Source organism: Mustela lutreola, chromosome 9, assembly GCF_030435805.1.
Source record: "Mustela lutreola isolate mMusLut2 chromosome 9, mMusLut2.pri, whole genome shotgun sequence".
NCBI lineage: Eukaryota > Metazoa > Chordata > Mammalia > Carnivora > Mustelidae > Mustela > Mustela lutreola.
The window spans coordinates 1793425-1814930 of NC_081298.1; the positions used below are offsets into that span (position 1 = coordinate 1793425).

General features: G+C 61.4%; 2 protein-coding genes across 2 annotated transcripts in view; one reads left to right on the top strand and one right to left on the bottom strand.

Annotated features, from left to right (window-relative positions):
- Positions 1-21506, bottom strand: part of CDH4 (cadherin 4) — a 499549-nt gene that overhangs the window by 85554 nt on the left and 392489 nt on the right. The gene's annotated exons all lie outside the window — the stretch shown is intronic.
- Positions 3559-5004, top strand: LOC131807656 (glycine-rich protein GRP33-like). Its single transcript, XM_059133211.1, has 2 exons — positions 3559-4549; positions 4775-5004. Exons 1-2 carry the CDS (start codon positions 4086-4088, stop codon positions 4872-4874), a joined length of 564 nt encoding a protein of 187 aa, XP_058989194.1. The 5' UTR covers positions 3559-4085; the 3' UTR covers positions 4875-5004.

Genomic DNA, 21506 nt, shown 5'->3' on the forward strand with positions numbered 1-21506 from the left:
AAACGGGGCCAGGAACAAGCACGCGGCCCCGAGAGCCCAGTCCCCGTGTGGAAACAGAGCGGGCGGGGGACCAAGAGCGTGTCGGGGCCACAGGGCACCTGCCCGGAGCCCACGGGGTCTGGTAGGAGAACCTCCGTCCTGCTGGCAAACGGAGACGACCACGGTCATGCCTGGATTCCAGCCTGACTCCCCCCCGCCTGGGGACCGACTCCGGGCTTCCACCGATGGCCCGCCGACGGCAGGAAGCCGAGAGGCCGTATTTGGGTTCACGTAGTCATTTGAGTCTAGAACGGCCACTTTGCCCAGCCGGGCGGTCTCCGGTTGGCAACACCACAGCCTCTGTTTTTACAAAAATTAACATCTCATAAGATAACAGAAAATAAATCTGGTGTTTAAAGAAGCGGAAAATAGAATTTTCCATAAGAATCTCAGATGAACTCAGCCATCGGAATTGTTAGTTTTGTGTTTAGAAAATCAGGGAGCGATTGAGAGCGCTGTTCAGTGTTGCGTGCATTTCACCCCGCGACATGAGGAACGTGCGTCATTTGGCAGAGAATGGTGAAAGCCAACAGCGGTGTTAAGTGCGGTTTCGGGCAGGGAGAGATGGGCCCCGCCCCCCCAACATCGCCCCCCGCCCCCCGCCTTCTCCGTCCTCCGGGGGCTGCTGCAGGACAAGCTTCCCCGGAGGCTGCTGCAGGACAAGCTTCCCGCTCACAGCTCAGGCACCCTGACGGCCCTTTGCTGGGATGCTGGCTCCAGAGCGCCACGACCAGCCACGGCAGCATCTTGGGAGACGGGCGAGCGAGCCACCCTGCAAAGGCCCCATGTGCTCCAGGGATCCGAGAACCCGCATCCCCCCAGGTTTTAGGGGGCTTTAAGCTCCTCTGTGCCAAGGCCAAGTGAACTTCTTCCTTAATTAAGCCTTCTTTCGCGAGCGGAGAGAAGCGGAGGGATTTGTAAACGCACACGGCCCGCAGAAGCAGCCAGGACAGCGGGGGACAGAGAGCCCAGCTCCCGGCCCTAAACCTCAGCCATCCAGAGCGTCTCATTTCCGGCTCTGGGGTATTTTGCATTCGATAATCTAGGATTAACGGTTCCAAAGATTTTAAAATCAGAAAGGCAGTGTTCCTTGGGTTTATTTCCATTCTAGCTGGGAATGCCCCAGGCTGTGGCCGCGGCCCCTGAGGACACCATCCCTAAGCCTTTATGAGACCCCCCTCCCCACCCAGCTGGAAAGACGGACTGCAGTGAAGTAAGCTTCCACTTTTGGGGGGTGGGGCATCCACCAGGGGTCTCCTGGGCCCATGAGGGACAAAGAGTGTAATTTCAGACCATTTAACCCCCCTGAAGTCGGAGTTCAAGGCCATACTCGGTCGTACCCAGAGACTTCTGGACAAAGGTGGCCGACGGCTGAGGCGGGCTGGGAGCTCCTGTTGCTTGGAAAACGGCAAAGGGCCGCCCTCCTAGCTCATGAGTGCAGAAGTTGCTGGAATTACGTGGCCTGGACAAGCACCTGATGGTCACAAACATGGTAAGCACGACCGCAGCCCTATTGCCCCTGGGCCCGTGACCCTGAGTGTCATAGTGCCGCGGCCTCTCTGGGGCAGACGTGGCAGGCCTGGGCTCTCAGAGGCTGGGTTAGGACTTTGAGGGTCCTAGGGCACAGCCCGCAGCCTCTCCCAGGCCCCGGTGCCCCTGGCACATGCCTCGTGCCTTAACAATCAGAAGGAACTTAAGAGCACTGGGCTGCAGACTTTTCCCGCATCTTCTCCGGAACCTTCTTGGAGATCCGGGGCTGCTGCAACACCAGGCAGGGAATCCTCAGTTCATGGACCAGAAGAGACTGAACTCAAGCTGCCTCCCAGGGTCCAGCCAGTGCTTGAAAGCCTTGTGCACGGAAGAGCAAGGAGTCCCCGCACCGTGGGGCCGGAGGAGGGCTGGGGCGCATGGGGCTCCTTCCTGGGGGCTCCCCGAGCACGGACCTTCAGTGGGTGGCGTGGGGGCTCGATGCAACATTGTAATCCGTCCCCACTCGCCCCGGGGTCTCCAGGGGTGGGAAGAGCTTCCCTCTAGACGGTTGCTCCCCAGCAGATGCTGGCAACGGAGAGGCAGCAGCTCACAGCCATGCAGGGCTGTTCCCGGAGGGCAGGCCCAGAACCCAGGACGGGCCAGCCTACAAGCATCTTCCATGTGTGCCGAGTGCACACAGCTCTCAGTCTGCCGAGTGCGCTTCCCGTCACCATGAAGCAGGGTGTCATCGTACGCGGCAGAAGTTCTCTCCCAGCCCGCGCACCGCACGTCCTTTCTTGCACGGTGGGGTCCCGGCTGTTTCGGGAGCCTCCGGTGTGAGAGGTTAGGCGTGGCCGGCTCCCTGGCCGCGAGGACGTGCCTTCCTCACTCTGCGGCGCCAAGGGTGGCTTCTTGTCCCCAAGTGGCCCTGGCCCTCGCACCGGGGTCTGAGGTCTGCAGCTGCTCCTGACCTCTATCGGGTCGGGTCTGAGCCGACTCCAGGCTCTGCCTCCTGAGCCCAATTCCCACACTGGCTCCTGTTTGAACCTGGAGCTGTGGCCTGTGTCCTGGGGGTGTGGCCGCACCCTGAGCCCCTACTACACGCTGGCTTGGGGCCTGGGGCTACAGAGACGACCCACAGACCGTGCCCCTGTGCGGGGTGTGGTGGGGCCGGTGACACGGGAGTCAGTGGTAACCGTCGTCTCCGTGCTGGAGAGGACGGTCAGCGACGCGGTGGGAGACTGTGCCCAGGAGCGCCCTGGGGCAGGGGGAGTCCCACTGTTGTCTGGGTGGAGGGAACCAAGCATGCAAAGGCCGGCAGCAGGTGACAGACGCTCCCACCCTGTCCTTCAAGAGTCTGGCCCCTCCTCTGCCTGCTGGGGTGAGAGCACCAGGGACCCCCACACAGGGTTCACTCTAGGGCTTTGGAAGCAGACAGGCCTGGGTTTGAGGCTGCTGCCTTCCAGCTGTGTGACCTTGGGCGAGTGACTTGGCCTCTCTGAGCTCCAGTTTCCTGACCTGTGAAAGAGAAGGGTCTTGGAGTCGGTGTCGAGAGGCCGACCCCCCCAGCCTGGGATGATGGGGACGAGGCTGGGGGTACAGGTGAGCCTTGTCACCGCCGACAGAACTCCCTGACGGAGGAACGTGGACTCCCGAGGGCGCAGGGCTTGGGGGGATGGGTAGGAATCCTGGCTCATTAGCAGATGGACCAAACGAGCCTGGGGGCCTCTGAAGTGCTGGAGGGAGCTTGGAGGCTGGTGTCAACATCCCCCTTGCCGTGCTGTTTACACTGTTAACACTCAGAACTGAAGAGGTTTGCAAGGACTTCAGAGATTCTGTTTGAGATCTGCAGCAGCAATGATTCAAGACCTCACTCCGGTTGCGAAGGGAGGCAGGGCCAGCGGATCCTACTGGTCTCTGCGCCGTGACTTCCCGTCCTCAGACCGGGCCCTGGCCAGCGGGTCTGGGCCTCCAGAGCCATCCTGCTGGGTCAGACACTCGGTTCTGTTTGTCTAATTTTTCCTGACCTATTTCTAGGAGCACAGTTGACCTGCTCCACGGGACTGCTCTGTGTTGTCCCAGGCTGGGAGCAAAGGGGCGGCTCAGAATCGGATCATTCCTCCCAGATACGTGGGGATTCGGTGGACGGGGCAGGAGGAGGCTGAATGAATTCCGCGGGCATGTAAGAAAGACCTGGAAGGTGTGCACGCCCCGGTCCGAAGTGCCCTGCCTCTCCCACAGGGCCTGGGTCAGGAAGGAGCTATTTTCTCCACAAACACAGTTGGTGTCTGCTGGCTGCTGACCGAGAGTGGGCAGTGTCGGCACGGAATTTCAAGGCTATGTTTGGGACGGTTTGACTTGAAACCTTGGCCACGTGGAGCAGAGCACATTCTGTCCCGGGTAGGGGCAGAAGCCGCGTCCGTGCAGTCGGCACCAGACCTGCGTCCCTGGGCAGGGCAGCCGACCTCCAGCGGCTCGGAGCCGCCCCCTTCTTTGGGGAGCTCCCTTGGTCATCAGGACCCCCGCCACATGGGAAGTTAGGTGCTCCCTACAGCCAGTGGCCGTTGGGGGCACGAATGCGGGGCCAGGGCCGAGGTGACGGCATGCCAGCTGCCCCCGCGGAGACAGCTGAGAGCACATCCTTCTCTTTCCTGCCCCCAGTACGCCTGCCCCCAATCCCAGGAAGTGGAGACGGCCACCCTGGAGAGCGGATGAACTGTGTGGGCCCGAGCCAGGGGTCCCCCCAAAATGCAAATTTGGGGTGGACGGCAAGCCCAGGTGGACAGTCCTCAGGCCGGACGGCCAGGCAGCAGACAGGAGGTGGACACTGGCAACGCGGGGGAGCTGGGGCACCCGAGGGCCCAGGACCGCCTGGACGGGGCAGCGTCCGTTCCTCAACGTGTTTTTCCTTTTCCGCTCGCGGCTCCCCTCTGCTTTGCCCATGGCTGCGCCGCGAGCTGCCCTTTCTCACGGCAAAGGCACAGAGCTGCAGACGGATTTCTCCTCGCTTCCGATCGTCCGGTTTTGATCTTTATCACAGGTGAGCAGCGGTCAGCCCTGTTCACAGCCACCCTGGGATGCGGGCGACGGGATCCCGGGCCTCAGGCAAACTCGTTTCTGCAGCCCGGCTCCGCCCCATCTGCCCCGGGGGCGTCCCGCCGCCCCCGGATCCCACCCACAGCGGAGAAAGCGGTGGTCTTTTTTTTTCCTCCCTAAGAGTTTGGGGATGTTTGTGTTTTTGGTGATTTCTGTTGTGCTCTTCCAGAACGGCCCGTCTGACGGGCTGCGACGAGGCTGCCGATGAAGCGTTTGTCAGCACATCCCGCCGCGTCTGCAGGGGTGAGGCGCTGAGCTCCCACGACTGACTTCCCTCCAGCTCCCGCTCCCCGTGTGGCCGATGGAAAGAGCAGGGTGGCGTCGGGAGCTCCGGCAGGCCCACCCAGCCCAGAACCTGCAAGGGCCAGTGGGGCTGGGCTCCAGCCCGGAGTAGCACTGGGGAGGGGTGGTGGCTCCGGTGAGACCCCGGGGGGCGGGGCAGCGGGACGTTCTGGAGGATGTGGCCCCCACTTGGTTCTGCCTGACTGCAGAGACCAATTATGTCAGATACACTTATAGTTTCTGGCGTTGTTCTTGGCTTGACGGGGGTGGGGAGGGGGTTGGGGGTGGGGGGGATTGGGAGGGTGGGGGCACCCAGACTCTGGCCTCTAGCGGGTGTGGCCCACTTTCCATGATCCCTGATAAACCCCACGCGGAGTGAGCACACAGCCCCAAACCTGGGTCTGAGAAGTAAAGCCAGGAACACGCCCCGGGTCAGGTTTTTTGGGGGAACATGATGAAAAATTATTTATTACGTCTCTGTTTGATTTCAACCTCAGTTAGTGGGGTTGCAGAGCGCCCCTTTATTGTGTTCATGTAAGAAACAGGTTTCGGTCTAAATTCTAACTCACTGTAATTCAGTTACCATGAATTATGCTTTTGATAAACTTGCAAGTTACAAGCTTCATGTCTGGTTCGGTATTTCCTATTTAAAAGACAAATTCCTTTTTTTTTTTTTTTTTTTAAATAAAGGGTTTTAGATTTTATTTTGAGCCTAGCTAGCTTTGCATAGCAGTTCTTTTTTATTGTGCTAAAAAACACAGTGTTAAATTTACCATCTTAACCATTTTCATGAGTACAGTTCAGCGGAGAGTGCATTTCCATTTTGGGCAGTAGAGCTCTAGAACTTTTCCATCTTGCAAAACCGGAATGCTGGACCCCGAGTGCGCACGACGCCCTCTGTCCTCCACCCTTGGCCAGGGTCCGTCTGCAGACACCACTAGCGGGCCAGCAGTGATGCCAGTTACAACGCAGCCCATGCCCCTCCACTCCGCAGCAACGATTAGATCCCAAGGACACCCGAGTCCTGCCCCCAATCCCTGTGTCCATGCCTCTCCCCACTTCCTTGGGCCGGCCACTGCCTTGCCTGGCCCGGGGGGCATCTGGCCTTGCCTGCCCCCGTGTCTAGAGAACAAGCCTGGTTCCTGCTGAAGAACGTGAGGCTCTCCCCTGAGGCCAACCCCCGCTCCCCTGCCAGCATCCCCCCACCGCCCCCTGCCTAGAGGAGGAACAAGAAAGCCCAGCATCACACAGGTGCCTGGCCCCCAGGACTATTGTAGCAATGGATACAGGGACCTTTCCAAAGGAGACCCAGATCCTGTCGCAGCTCGGAGGGAGCCTCCAGCAGCCCCATGAGACTCAGAACAGCATCTCCACCCTGCACTGTGGCCCTGCCGGAAGCTCCCCTCCGCCACCCTGCTGCCCGCCCCCGCCCCACAGACACCGGCCCCGTCTTCCGTGTCTGCTGGTGGTTACGCCGCGGTGTGCTCCAGGCTCTGCCGACCCCAGCCAGCGGGCAGAGATGAGCAGCGCCCCCGGGGTTAGCAAGCACGAGTCCCAGCGTGGGCTCCTCATCCATCCTCTCCAGCGGGACCCGGTGACGGCACACGCCCTCCTCGACGTGCGAACGCCAATTAGTTCTGGTGTCACGTCTGTATGGCTATAATCACACTTCATCACCGGCTTGCCAGGGCTTCGATTTTTAACGAGCTGTCCCTCGATTTCAGGTTCCTCCGAAGGCGGGACTGGTTTTCGTGAAGGGACCTGAAACGGCGGCAGGAAGTCTGTCTTCCCGGGCGTCACTGGAATGCGCTGCAACAGTTAAGACCGCAGTCAGTTTGGTCTCGGAGTCGCGCCGAGATGTCACGGGCGATCAGCCCGCCAGCCGCCCCAGAAACACCGGGCTGGCTCACGCGGCACGTCGCTCCCAGAAGTGCTTCTGCGCCTTGTCTGCCGGTGGAACGGGTCGCAGGGGCGCGTCCGTTCCAAGCTGAAGGCTCCCACCACGTGGACCGTTATGGACCCTGGGGTTTTCCAGCTTGCGACAGGTGCCTCCTCGCTGTGATCTGCGGTGGTTTTGGTGGTGGACAGAAGCAGACGGAGTTTACACAATAAGGCCCTTTTGCTGTCATTTTGGGGAGTGCTGTTCCCTTTAGGCCTAGTGATGGGGGTTTTTCATTAAACGATGGTTATATGAAACGTTCTTTAGCACAAACTCATTTAGTTTAAACCATGAGCTGATTTAAATAACACCATCCGGGAGATAATAACGTACGTGGTGTCGAGCCAAAGGCGTGTAGTATAACTGACTATGGGGTGGCCAAGGATGTGCCCGGCTGGCCTGCCCCGTCCGTGTGCCGACCACAGACAGGGCAGTGTGCCTGCCGACGGCTCCCGCTTTCGGGAGGCAAACAGGAGGCCCTAAAACATCAGGAGGGAGACGTGGCACTGCAGAAGCCACTTGGAGGTGCCGGATGGCTCTTCTGTTTCAAATCACATTAAGAGTGAATTTCGCATACATTCCCCTTAATGCTCTGAGACGCAGAGAGACCGAGGAGGGGCTGAGTCGGGACCGGAGAAATCCCTACACATCATTAAGATCTAGAGTTGGTCCTTAATGTGTCCAGAGTTTCAAAATGAGGTCTAAATGGAGGCTTTCCCCCCTGACTATAGGGGTAGAGTGGTTATGAATGTGTCTGCACAGAGCCCAGGCTATATACTTTTATGCAGCTGGCGTCGCTACGTTTGAAACAAGTCCAAAAACACAGATGATGTGTCCAGGAGGTTCCAAATCGAAGTCCAGACTCTGGATGTGCTCATTCTTTGGTGACTGGCAGAGGCCGGCGGTGTTCTCGTGGGGGAGGGACCCCGGGGAACCGCATCTCCCCCGGCACCGCAGCTGTCCCCTCACTTGGGCACGGTTTCTGGACACTGCGGCGCACGACCGACAGGCAGACCCAACGTTCAGCTCGACGAGAGCCGTGCGTCTCTGACAGGGCAGGAGCACGCCCCACGGCGTCGGCCAGGCTTGAGCTCGCTTTGGTTTGGGGTTGGGGTTTTTTCCACCGTGGCGGGCTTGCCCCGGCGGCGCCCGGCCCGGCCTGCCCAGCGAGGTTCCAGAACCAGCGGTACCTCTGCCCTGCACGGCCCCCATGGGGTGGGTGGTATTTAACATCAGGGCAGATGGCGGTACTGGCCGCGAGCTCTCTGGCTTCGCGGAGCAGCTCGAGATGTCCTGAGGGCTGGCGCAGGGCTTGGCGCAGACCACGGCCCCGTCACCTCCCGCACCTCACGGTTCCCGCGTCCTGACACAAGGCCTCGCCAGCGCGTTTGCTCCGTCGTGTCATCGGAGCCTGAAGGGCCGGCAGGAGCTTCTCTGCTTGTCCTCTGGCATCTGTTTATTTTCCCAACTGCCACTTGGTCATCATTGTGTAGCTGCCTCGCACGAACGACCGCAGCCGGCGAGGCTTCCCGCGGCCTCCTTCCCTCCCAGATGTCGGCACAGCAATGCCGAACCTCAGCGGGGTCCAGAGACTGGCCTCCCGACTCCCAAGGGGTCAGGGACGGGTCAGGGACGGCGGGGGGGGGTGTCCTGAGGGCGGTGGGGGGTGCTGGCTCCCCGAGTTCAGGGACGGGGGCACCAGCTCCCCAGGGTCAGGGACAGGGACGGGACGGCTTCCCGAGGGACCAGACTTCGCTCACTGCCTCGAACGCAGGCACTGTAGGTACCCGGACCGCGGTGAGCAGGAGCAGGAGTTCGCTCTACCGCCCAGACTCTTCTGAGTCTGCCTGAGGACTCGGGCGGCAACCCCCCGCCCCCGCCTGACTGTGACGGAGACCGCGGCTTTGGCCACAGCCTCTCTCTCATCCACCTCTCCAGGGCAGCCCCCTCCACAAGCTACTCCTTGGCCTGGCGGCCGATCCCACCAGGCCCTCCCGCCGCGGCTCCTGGGGCCTCCCTCGAGGTGCTCCGGGGGGGCGGGGGCGCGTCGTTTCCGCGGCCCTGCGAACTCTTACACCAGGGACGAGCGAGACGTTTTCAAAATCATCTACTGTGGCGGTTCCTTAGCAACCCATTATTAGAGGGCCTCTCGGTAGTTAAAAAAAGATCTCCCTCTCTTGAAAGTGGGGCTGTGCTTTAGAGAAACCCAGATCGCCTCTGTGCCGGGCGTCGGGTGTCACCGGGGCAGGGATGGCACTTAACCACGTCCTCGGGGCCAGCGCGGCTGCGGCCTGCCCCCAGGGTCAGGAGCCGGTGTCAGAGGGCCCCGCTCTGCCCACCCAGCCTGGCCTGGGGGCTCCACGGGCTCCAAGAGTCCACACACGCGTGTCGTGGCCGACGGGCTCTCCTCCCCGCCGCCTCTGCTGGACTGAAGGTTTCCACCCGCTTCGCCACGCCTCCCGCCCCAGAAACTAAACGGCCTCCAAGCGAAAAGTGAAGGAGCGTTTCCCCAGCAGCCCCCAAGCGGGTGGGCGCTGAAGCCCTGCCCCTCCCCTGAGGCGCCGAGGCTCTGACGGGCCGGGCTTGTGCTCTGGAGAGGGGCTCCGGAGCTTTCTTCCGACGCTCGCCTCCCCCTGCGTCCTCTTACCACCCAGCCTGCGCTCTCCTCCAGGGTAACACCCTCCGTCCGCTGCTCTCAATCTCCAGGAGGCGGCGAGGCCTGGCCTGTCGGTCCTGGGCCGGAGCTGGGGGCGCGTCTCCTTGGCGGCAGAAGCCGCTGTTCTCATCCCTGGAGGGGGAGCAGGGCTGCACCCCTCCTGGGCTCTTTGAAGAAAAGAGGGCCACCCCTGCAGAGGGGCCCGCGCACGCGAGTCCCGGGGGGCGTTCAGGCCGCCGAGCCCGCCTGTCCCTTCATGGGAACCACAGGTCGAGAGCGGCCGAGGCCAGCACACGGACAGCGACCAGGCAGAAGCTCCCCGTCGCACTCCCATGTGGCCGCGTCCTAGAAAGACACTGCCAGAGACACCCAGGCTTTCTTTTCCAGGACGAGCGACAGAACACAGCAGGGCTCTGGGCCCGTGTGGGTGCCTCTGCTGGTCGCCTGCAGGGTGTCGTCTCGGCCCACGCGAGGTGCGTCCTGGCACGTCTGACGGCCCAGCCGCAGGCTTCGCCACAGCCGCTCTTCAAAACAGCCGCCTGGACAGCAGGGTGCGAACCCTGATGGCATCATGACCACAGGTGGTCATGACGGGTGGGGACTTGCCCTGGGTCCTATGTCTTATGCCAGGGACAATGCAGGACCAGCAGGCACCAGGAGACGCTGTGCCCCAGGCCTGCAGTTCTCAACCTCGGCTGTGCGCTGCTTCAAGACCTCACCATGGCTTGGGCTGCCCCCAGACCCGCGAGAATAGCGCATGGTGGGCCCCGAGCCCCCCTGAGGGGTTACGGTCCTCAAGCCTGCATGCTTCCTGATGCTTCCAGGATCGACCTGCAGCTCCTTGAAGCGGCCTGAGCTGCAGGGTCCCTGCCCTCCGGGCCCAGCCCCCTCTGCCCGCGGGACAGCGACCTTCCCCAGCACCGGGCTGGCCCCTCCCCAGGAGGGCTCCCCTGCCGTCTCCCTCCTCCTCCGCGGGCAGGTGCTCCTCCGCCTAACCAGGCTGCGCCGCGCCCGCCCGTCCGCCTGTTTCTCTTCACAGATTTTGGCGAGGAAGGCTTTAAGGTCACAAGCAGGTACGAGACTCGTATAAGAAGCCCCACGTTCCCGTCTCCTAGAAGCGATCATCCTGCATCCTGACTGCGTCCGGTGGTACCTTCTTGGTCTTCGGACACGAAGGGCGCAGGACCACTGTGCGGATAGGGTCCCCAGCAGGCCCGTTTCCTTCTGCCCTCGTGGCCACCCCGTGTGGCTGGGCCGGCCGGCCGGGCCAGACCCTTGTGATGCTGCTGGCAGGAGAGGCCAGGCTCTGAGGTCCGGGAAGGCTGGAGGGCCCACTCCGCTCTGGCGGTTAGAGGTCCTTCTCCTGAAGGCCACCAAAGTGCTGTCCAATAGCCGTGCCAACAGTCTCGCTGGAGGGCTGGATGGTCTCCCTCCTGGGCCTGGCCAGCACGGGGCGGTGGCCATGCGGGACGAGGGCTCCCTGTGTGCCTTCCTGGTCGACCACTGAGCTCGTGCCTCTCCCAGCACCTCTGTTTGTCCTCCCAGCCCTGCCTGCGGAGTTTAAACACGCCACGGCCAGCCGCTGAGGGGCCCCGGGCACGGTGGCGTCCCAGGTGGTTCTGGGTCAGAGCCGGTCCACGCCCACGGGGCTGTGTTCTGTTTCTCACCACACGGCAAGTGTCTGAGGGCCGGGCAGCTGTCCCGGTCTGGACCCTGCAATGACTGTGCCTTCGGGGACGCTTGAGCTCCACTTGTGGCCCTGGTTTTTGCTGACCCTCCCCAAGCTTGCTTCGCCCAGAGGACACGGACCCCTCCAGCTACCCCATCACACACTGCTCATCCTGGTCACTCTGAGTGGATGTCTGTCTGTGTCGCTGGTGCATGGCCCGTTTTCCTCCGTTGGGGACAGTATCTGATCTGTGTATCCATGCCTGCAAATTCTCCTGCTCTCCGGACGCCAAGTGTGTGGGCTACAGTCCAGTTCAACTCCGACACCGACCTTCCGGAGTCATTACAGACCCCCGGGTGAAGGGGCCTCAGCGTTGCCAGCGGGGGCGACTCTCACGACTCCTCGGGCGGGCTGGACAGTGTGCAAGCTGCGGCTTTCACCGCCTGAACAAGCCCCCCCCCCCCCGCCTTCTGTTTTTCTATTGTCCCCATGGCCCCCTTACGGAAAACAAACCTGTTTGGAAAGCATATGCTTCTATTTCGGCAAGATGATTCACGGGCTGGGCCCTTTCCCTGATGAGGGACTTGTGTTAAAAACAAAAGGTTTCAGTCTCTGTGAATCCTCGAACTTGCCCGCCTTTGGGATGCCTCCTGCAGACGCGGGCGGCGCGGACCCCGCGGACCGTTCCTTCTGGACACTGTTCTCACCGCACGAGGCCCGTCTTCAGGGTTTTTCGCTTCGAGCACTCTCTGAGCTGTAGACCGCTGGAGACGGAAGCTTCTCTTGGAACGGATTTTCATTCTGACAGTTCAATCATGGAGGGCCCGGGGAGAGGCTGCGGAATTCCAGATGGAGCTTCCTCGGCGGCAGAACAAGGAGCTGGTAGGTGCCCCTGCTGGACCACGGCTGACACAGCTGTGAAGCTGTGTCGTGGCCTGAGGGTGTCACCCAGTGGGACTCTGCCGGAGCCAGACCAGAGGACCACGGGCAGGGAGCGGATTCCCGATCTCGCTGGACTCCTGAGCCCGGGGACACGCTCAGAGCCCGAGATGGCAGGGCCACCCCAGCCAAGTAACCTGAACACGTAATCGAGGTACTGATTCATGTTTTCAAGTACAGCTGGACGGTCAGAGGAGAAGCTCTCGTTTGGGAACCAGACTGAAATGAAACAGCGCCTGCCTCCAGGAGTTTGGGATCGGAAACCACCAGCCAGGGGAAACTGGTCTGGATAGACTCTGGCCACGTGGGTCTCTGGCACTGCCAACAGCTGGCTTGGAAGGACTGGCGTGCGCACGCCCAGTACCCGGCCAGCTCCTCCCTCGCTGGTCCAGAAGCATCGGGATGGAGGCTGGAGCCTGTACGGGGTCACCAGGGGGGGCCCCGAAGCCCTCCACAGGCACTGGCTGAGGCCTCGCCAGAGAGACGGGGGATGCCTCTTGCGCCGGCCACTGCTCGGTGGATGGGTGTGGGCGGAGGGCGCAGGGAGTGGAGGTGGGACCAGGGTCCTCGCTGTCCAGAGAGTTGGGTTCTGGCCGTGACCACCCCGCTCCCCCAAGCCACCGCACATGAAGACACGGGACCAGACAGACAGGGTGATGGAGAAAGCCCTCTGTGCGGGATTTGCTCCGGGGCCGGAGACCCGCTCCTCAATGTCCTCCCCTGGGGGGTTGGGGGTGGTAGAGGGCGCTCAGTGCCCCCCAGCCAGGCCCCAGAGCTGGGCCCTGAGGGCCAGAGCAGGGCAAGCCTGGATGGTGGTGGCAGCCCAGCCCTTGGTGCTGCCTCGGGTCCCTGCGCCCTCCCTGCCTAGTTGGCGGCTCTGGTGGCTGACCCCCCCGCCCCCCCGCTGCCCAGTGTCTCTGCAGGTGTGGTTTGTGTTCTCTCCGTCCGTCTGTGTGCGGCCGTCGGGCTTCCGGCAGCAAGTGGCGAACCCAAGCCGACGCCCCGGTTCCATTCCTTCCAGCAGAGCCGCTGTTTTCTCCCCCGTCAGCTCTCCCTCTAAGCAGTCTTCCGCACAAGAAATCCGTCCCTTTACAACTAACTTGGAGATGGTGGGACAGGGAGGAGGGGCCGCTCCCAGGAATTCGGGGGATGTTCCCCCACGGCGTTTGTCAGGCATGAGCGACCTCTGCGACGCGCCGGTCACGCACAGCCAGCGGCTGGAGGCTCTTCAAGCGACCGTGTGTTCACAGCCCAGCGCTGTGCGACCTGGAGTGAGAAGCGTGGCCTCTCTGAGCCCGGTCACCCCGCGGGGCCCAGAGGCTGGTCTGCAGGGGTGTTGAATAGAGCCGCGGCCGTGGATACCTGTTAGCTGTTGCTAGCGCCCGTCTTCCAGGAGAGAAGGCAAGGGCGTCATCGGTGGGAACCGGGCCGAGGCAGAACCTCCATCGGGCTCCTCTCACAGGAGCCCTATGACCCGTGGGTGTCACCTCACAAGGCAGAGACCGGCTCAGGCTTAGCAAGATTTGGTTTAGGACTTGAGACCAGACACAGTGCTGGGTCACCGGGCGGCCCCGGTGGCAGGCGCAGGTCCTGTGAGACACGGAGGTCTGGCTCCGGCTGCGGGGCCACGAGGAGCGTCTGCAGCGCCGCCAGAGGACGGCCCTGATTGTGTGAGGGGCCAGCACGTCGGCGCTCGCAGAAGCCTCCGGAAGCTGGGGAAGCCGGGCAGTGATTTTCCGAGAGCCCGCAGGGACACCACCGCCCTGCCCGCACCCTGATTTGGACCCACAGAAACAGTTCAGACCTCTGGCCTCCAGCGCTGGCAGAGAGTAAACGTGGGCTGTCGTTTTAAATTCGTTTTTAATTTTTTTATTAGTTCCAGACGTAGAATTCAGTGCTCTCCTTCAGGCCCGTCCCCCGGTGCCCCCGTGCCTGCCCAGTAGCCCTCGGCCGGTTCCCTGGAGCTGAGAGCTGCTTACGCGTTGTCTCCTCTGATTTCCTCCCATTTTTCCTTCCCTTCCCCTCTGTCCACCTGTTGTGTTTCCTAAATTCCACGTGTGAGTGGGGTCACAGGAACGGAGGGAACACACCTCAACGTCGCCAGAGCCATCCGCGAGAGACCCACACCCAACACCATTCTCAGTGGGGAGAGACGGAGAGCTTTTCCCCAAGGCCAGGAATGGCGCGGGTCGGTTCTCAGCACGGCCGCTCTACGCAACACCGCAGTCCCCCCCAGCAACCGGACAACAAAACGAAATAAAAGCATCCAAATCGGCAAAGAAGTCCCAACCCTCACTCTAGCACACGGCATGATCCTCTACGTAGAAAACACGAGAGACTCCGCCAGAAAGTGCTAGATAACCGATACAGGAGGTCGGCGGAGCGGCGGGATATAAAATCTGTGTCCAGACCTCGGCCGCGTTTCTGTCTGCGGACCAGGCGGCTGTTTAAGCCGCGGATTTCACGGTGGTTTGTTATAGTCACCAGAGCAGCCCGGGGGGCGGCGCGGCCCTTCTGTGTTTCAGAGACACAGAGGGGGACGGGGGCTGGTCGTCAGGCCTCCGAGGGCGGTGGCTCTGACCGCACCCGCCACGCCTTGTTACAGACACCCCACCCCCGAGCAGGGGGTGCTCGGCCGGGCCCAGGGGCCGCCCCGCCCCCCGCCCCCTAGTCTCCAGGTATCGGGGTTGCTCTCCGATCTCTGCTGAGCTCCCAGGCCGAGGCGTCCGCGGCATGAGCAAGGCCCGAGGCGGCCACCACCTTCGCCGGGGCAGGGGCTGCGGGCCTGACCTCACGTCACAATTTGGGGGTTCCCAGCTTCCAGTGTCGACGAAGCCTGGCACCACCAGGCCCAGAGCGCCCAAGTGAGAAGAGGCGGTCAGTACCCCTCCCCCAGCTGCCTGGGGAAGGCGGCAGGGAGGCCAGAGCGGGGCCTGCAGCCGTGCCCAGATACCTGGGCCCTGAAAATGCCACAGAGAGGACACTGGTCCTTCTCACCTGGAAGCAGCAAGGCCCTGCGTGCCGGAGGTTCTGAGGCCTAGGGTCCTTCCTGGGCTCACGGCTCCAGCAGATGATGTAGGACATTCCAGCAGACCCGTGTCTCGATGTCCCCCAAACCCTCTCCACCCGCAGCCTGCAAGTTCCTGCCTTTAAGCTCAAGGCTCTTTGAGAAACTTCTGAGCCCCCTGCCCCCAGCCTCCACTGACCCCGAAGCCCCAGATGATTCCCAGGGGATCGGGGCTGGCTGCCCGCCCTCCAGAAACCACGAAGGGCCACCCCCAGCTGCTGGAGACACTGGCCAGGGGGCTGCTGGGCACGGGAGGGGACATCCCGCCGTGCTCCCAAGAATTCGGACTCAGGTGTGCTGGAGCTTGCTCAAATTCTCCTGATATTCATGGGAATATTTAAAATAATCCCTTTATATTCGGAGATAGATCGAACCTCTCGTCCCCCGCCCACCAGTGTAGCAGCTGGCTGTCAGCCAGACACACACTCAGACCAGCCTGGTGCACGGCCTGGGACCCACCTGCCTGGGACGCTCCCAGTTTGTAGCAATTTAAGTGTAATTTCTGGATAAAAGCAATAAGGCAGTTACGTAGTTTATTTAAGCTATTCAAATATGAACGGATTACTTAGAAACATTTATGGGGCTAATTATAAGTAGCAGTAGATCAGAAATGTAGCAACTATAAAATTAATCCTCAATACCGCTGCTCTGACAAGAAGCTGTACGCAGTTAGCATATGCAGAAAGCGTAAGACATTTGCACTGAGAGGTCCTAGAGCCTGGAGGGGTCTCGGGGAGGTTCCCCGAGCCTGGAGCGGTCTCAGGAGGCCCTTGATCGGGATGGAGTGGTTACCAGTCCTTGGCTTCTGGTTCCAAATGAGACAGGGTCAGCTGACGTAACTGGCTGTGGCTTTGCAAGGAAGCACTGGCCACAGAGCCAATGACGAGAAGAGCTGGGCCGGAGGTGGGTCCCGGGGCTGTGCAGTGGCCCGACTCAGGGACATGGCCACGGCACCGGGAGACCACCGCCAGCACCCTGGGTGGCAGGAGCCCAGGCCTCCCTGCCTGGCCCAGGCCCCTCCTCTGCATGGGAGAGGAAGCAGGTGGTCCAGGGCCCCCAGTGCTCCCGCTGGCCTCCTTGCCTGCCCATGTCCCTGAACGCCCTCCCTCCGGAGCAAGGAGACGGAATGAAGTGCTTTGGTGTGTGTGGTGCCATCCAGTCCGATTTCCAGAAGATTCCCCTTGGCACCTCTGCACCAGCATCTTCTGATGACTCGTTGTCTTCCTGGGGGATCCCACGGCCTCCAGAGGGGCTCACTGCTGTGGATATGGGGATCCTGGAGCTCGGCGCCCTGTGGCTGTGGACCGGCGCAGTGGGGTCTGGACAGGACCAGGACGGGCGCAGTGGGGTCTGGACAGGATGAGGACCGTTCCCATCCCAATTCCTCGTTGGCTGTGGTGCGAGGTGCTGCGACCCGTGTGTCCAGGGGAGACTCCCCACTGCCGGCAGCAGAATTCGAGTGCGAGGCAGAGCCACAGCCCACCGCCCTCACCGGGGTCCTTGCTCATCCCCGAGGTGAAGGTCCAGGTCGGGCGGGTGTGGGGGTGGCCGCAGCAGATGTGCCACTTCAGGGCCCAGACTCTCCGTGGTCTGGTACCCATGGCTCAGCGGGCCCCAGCTCCTGGCTTCAGAGCTGCACTGTCTGAGCTGGAATCCCACAGGGGGACACTTGTGAACCGTGCACCCTGGGCTGTGCCGAGCAGGAAAGGGGTGCTTTGCCAGTGGCCCTGAGAACTCTAGCCTGGGGCGGCTTGGGGACCAGCTGCTGGGGAGAACGGGCAGACACATTCACTGTGGACATCCCGAGGGCTTTGCTCCTGCCTGGACTGCCTCCTCCAGCAGATGAAGGCAGAGTGAGCCCGAGCGTCCCCAGAGTTCTTCATCACATCCTAAGGCAACCCTCTCATGCAAGCATGAGGGGTCTGCATCCTAGTGCACACCCACTGGAGGCTTGTGGCGACCCGCTCGACCCTCCCGATTGGAACCCAGGGCTCTGCAAGGTCACATCACTCTGTCCAGCCTGAGGTGTTTCATTTTCAATGTGCTCACAGCCCCACATAGGCCAGAGCTTGACTCCACGGGGCCGAGAAGGACCACCGACGTGCACCTGTCAGCTGCGAAGCTCGCGCCTCTTTCCTGGCCACTCCCTGATCGGGGTGCAGCCCCACACCGCAGGAAGGACCCACGGTGATGTGCACTCTTCTCACCAGCGTGGACAGCCACGTTCTTCCTGCACATAAAGGAGGGACCCGTGTGGCTCTCCACTTCTGGCCCATGGTCCCCTAATGTGGCAGGGTCACACCGGCCGCCCCTCCAGGCCCTTGGCTGGGGCCCCTGTTTTCCCTGCAGCCAGAAGGGAGGGGGCCCTCCTGTTGGGGACATCGCATCGACATGCTAAAGTTGGTACCATATGGTGCTCTTGCGGCAAGCCGGAACAGGCGTGCGGCTTGTCGCGGTGGGGAAAGCGGTGTGAAACTCAATTCTCGGTGAGGAGGAGCACTTTCCACTTTAGCGCGAGCCCTGCAAACGGCTCCTGCTCGGTGGTGCTATTTTTTCCTCCTCTGGGTCTTGAGCTCTCTGTCTCGGTGCTCTGTGGTGGATGGGCTGCTGGAGCCCCTGGGAAGCCCCCAGACCCAGCCCCTAACGTCAGCGGTGTTCTCTGGCTGCCCCCAGCCTGGTCTGGCCACCCGAGGAACCCTGGGGTTCTACTCCTCCCATAGCCCTCCCGCCCCTGAGCAGAGTGTCTGCGGGGCCCAGGAAGATGGCCGCGGGACCTCGCCTGTTCCTGCAGGATTTCCCTTCCAGGGAACAGGAGGCAGGAGTCTCGCGTGGGCTCAAGGGGCTGTGGCATGGCGAGCTGAGTGGAGAGCCCGAACTGGGAGTCCTCCTGGGTAGCCCCAAGCTGCAGGCAAAGCATCGGGGGACAGTCGGCTGGGCCACCAACATGACCTTGTGCGTTGGCCCCAGGGAGCAGTTCTGGGCTGTGAGGTCCCTCGCACGGGGGTGGGGCAGGTATTCTGCTCTGTTCTTTTCTGGCTGTGTGGCCTTGGTGAGTCCCTCAACCTCTCTGAGCCTCAGTCCCCACCCGTGGTGGCAGAAGGGTATGCTCCGTACTCACGGGCTGTCATAAACAGCGTCTGGGGACAAAGCAGAAATCCAGGTTTTGTGTGTGTGTGTGTGTGTGTGTGCGTGCACATGCGCGTACCAGGGCTTTGGTGGACTTGGGGAGGCCTGTGCTTGGCGTCGGGTACGTCAGCTGGAAGCCCGGTTCAGTGGAGCTGCTGGTGTCCCATCTTGGGGGCAGCCACCATTCCCACCAGCTGGCCAGGTCCACCTAGGGATGGAGGGGAGTGGGGGAGGCCTGGATGTCAAGTCCCATCAGGCCACTGGCTGCTGGGGCACCAGGTCATGCCCAGGGATGGCTGTGTCACTCCTCAGGGGGTAGGAGGAAACTGAATAAAACCAGGCCACTGCCAGCAGCTCCATGCCCCAGGGCCCCAGCGCGGACTGAGTGACGATGTGGCGAGGGCATCTGTCACCCACTCGGGCATCCTGGGGGGCCACGGCTGCCCACTCAGAGTGGGTCCTCATGGGCACAGGTAGGGCTGAAGCCCAGAAGTCAGCCCGGCGTGGCGGGGAATGCAGAGGCCTCAGGGACTCCCACTAGTCCCAGCACAGTTAGGACAGCAGGGCCCAGGATTCTGCAGTTAACACCAGCGTATCTGGGCTCCCCGGCGCTGCGCTCCTCACCAGGCCCCTCTTCTGTCTTGCCCAGCCCCTGCGACTGCTCCCCTGGGGCTGGCTCCCTCTGCCCGGGGCTCTGCTGCAGCTCTGGTCCTTAGCCTTCCGTCCGCCCACCAACAACGGCAGCCCAAGTCCCCTCACAGACATGCCACATTTTTAAAGGCTCCTCAGCATGGGGGAGGGACAAGAGCTCTCCGGCTTGGTCTGGACACCCCGAGGGGCTGGGCTCCCATCTTGCCTTGCTGGCCACTTTCTGGCTGCAAAGACGCCTCCATTCCTTGGGTGTGTCAGGATCACTCTCACCCCAGGATCTTTGCATTTGCTGTTTTCTCTGCCTGGTCTTGGCACAGATGGTTTCTAATCCTGTGGGAGCTCCACAGTGGTTTCTCGGAGAAACTTTTCACCAACACGCCCTGCCGAAGGCACCTGCTGCCTCCCCAACCTGCCGGTCCCAGCTGGTCTCATCCCTGTGTTTGATTTCTCTGTGGTTCCTTCTGAATTCAGACTCCTCTTCTGTTGTCCATCTGCCCTGCCGGCTGTTAGCGCTCAAGGACAGGATGGGGCCAGGACTTTGTAGCCGCCCCGTACCTCAGCGCTGACCAGAGTCCACTCCAGGTGAACACTCCCGCTCTGTCCTGGTGACGTGCTATGGGGAGAGACGGGCGGCAGGAGAGGGGCGTGGCCTGCCTGGGTCATCTGGGCTCTTCAGAGATGACGCTTAGTTGTCTGCTTCATTTTGCTTTTAACAGACATGAAGGACCCAGACCTTTGAGACACAAGCCAGATGCTTGCAGGCCCCAGCTGGACTGTCCGTGAGCAACGTGGGCAGAGAGGGAGACATCAGCGGCCGGTGGCGATCGTGGCCCACCGCAGTGCATGGGGCCTGCCGAAACTTGCACCCAGGACAGGACAGGCCCCTCCATGTCGACGGGCCTGACTGCTCTGGGAAATTCTTCTGCCTGTGGTTGTTCTCTAGGGAATGGAAGACGGGCATTTCGTGGTTTAAATGTTGGGAACGAATCCACATTTCTGCGGAACTCCACAGAGGTCACACCAAACACACCTGCATGCTGACCCCGTTTCGGCTGCTGGTCTACCCTGCACGGGCCAGGCCTGGGCACCCTCTGCTGCTCTTGGCGCTCAGGGAGGGATGGACACAGGGTGCAGGGTTGCACAGGGATGACCTCTTTCCCTTCAGAGCCCAGGGCCTCTCCCCGGGAAGGAACCCAAGGGTCTTGCAAGTCCCACAGTAGCAGCAGATCCTAAATCCAGAATTTCACTGAGAAGGAAACTGAACAAAGGAAAAAGGGATCCGTCGAGGTTTTCAACGTTGTCACTGCGCTGAGCAAGGGCATTAAAACAACGCCTTGACCCTCACCACGGCAGGAGCCTCCGCACCAGGCTGTCTCCTCCTCCTGCCGCTGCTCCTGCTGCGTCTGGTCCCTGAGTGGCAGCCGGAGGGGTCTTGGTGAATCTAAGCCTTGTCACATCAGCTCTTGCTCTTCCGAGGAAAACAAGTCCTCCCCGCGGCCACACGCGCCCCCATGACCAAGCCCTGCCGCCCTCACCACCTGCCCCTCTCTCTGGCCATCTCCATGCAGCCACTGTGACCTCCGGCTCTTCCTCTAAGACTGTGCCGTTCCCCCGCCGGGTTGCTCTTCCTGACTGCACACCGTGGTGCCTCTGTTACGGCATGTGCTCTCACCCCGGAGTGATTCCAAACCACCTCACGGAACAGGGAACCTCGCTGCACCCCACACCCTTGGGCCCCTGGTGGGTTCTTTTGGGTTGACTTATCCATCTCCCGGACCCTAACCCTGACTCCAGGATGCTGGGATTCTGCCTCGTCTGTTCTCGGTGCTTCTTCTTCCCCCGGGACAGCAGAGAGCTGGCGTTCAGATTGCAAAGGCTCAAGGAACTGTGATGAATGAACAGAAAACCTTCACTACGACCTCCTGTTACCACCATTGCATACAAGAACGGAGGCCACATCGCAGAAAGGACACCCTTTTCCAGGAAGGGCCCCTGGCAACCTTGCCCCAATACACCCTTCCGACTCTACATCCTCTTGAAACTTGTCCAAAGGCCAGCCCCACCCTAGAGAAGCCCCAGGGGAACCAGAGGGGACAGGAAGTCGGTTTCCCTGGTAACACCCAAATTATCCCTGCGGTGGGACTGGAAGAACAGTAAGCTCACAGCCACCTCCTCCCACGACTGAGGGGCCGTGCTCTTCAAGCTCCAGAATATTCCGAGGCTTTGTGAGTCTGACCTCCTCCCTGGTCCCCACAGCGAGGCCTGACGGAACCCTCAGGCTGTGCCTGCACTTGCAGACGGTGTGTGGTCTGCAGACCCAAGGCCCGGCGGCCGCGGCAGGAATCGGGCAGGGGGAAGCTGTGACGAGCGCCCCTGCGAGCTGGCCCTTCACGGCAGGTGCTCGGAGCCCCCGTCCTAACCACCCCCCCACCCAGGGTGCTTCAGCGATTCAATGACCACATTAAATCTCTGAATATTAAATTAACGATGGAAATCTAAAATATTAATATATTCTAATTGAATATTCTCCGATAAATTATCTGAGCATTTGCAGCAATTCGATTCAACTTTC

Excerpts from the sequence above, each read along its gene's own strand:
- LOC131807656 (XM_059133211.1), top strand. The coding sequence starts at position 4,086 with ATGCGGGGCCAGGGCCGAGGTGACGGCATGCCAGCTGCCCCCGCGGAG. Across the intron at positions 4,550-4,774 it reads GGTTTTGATCTTTATCACAG|AACGGCCCGTCTGACGGGCT; the intron begins GTGAGCAGCGGT and ends GTGCTCTTCCAG.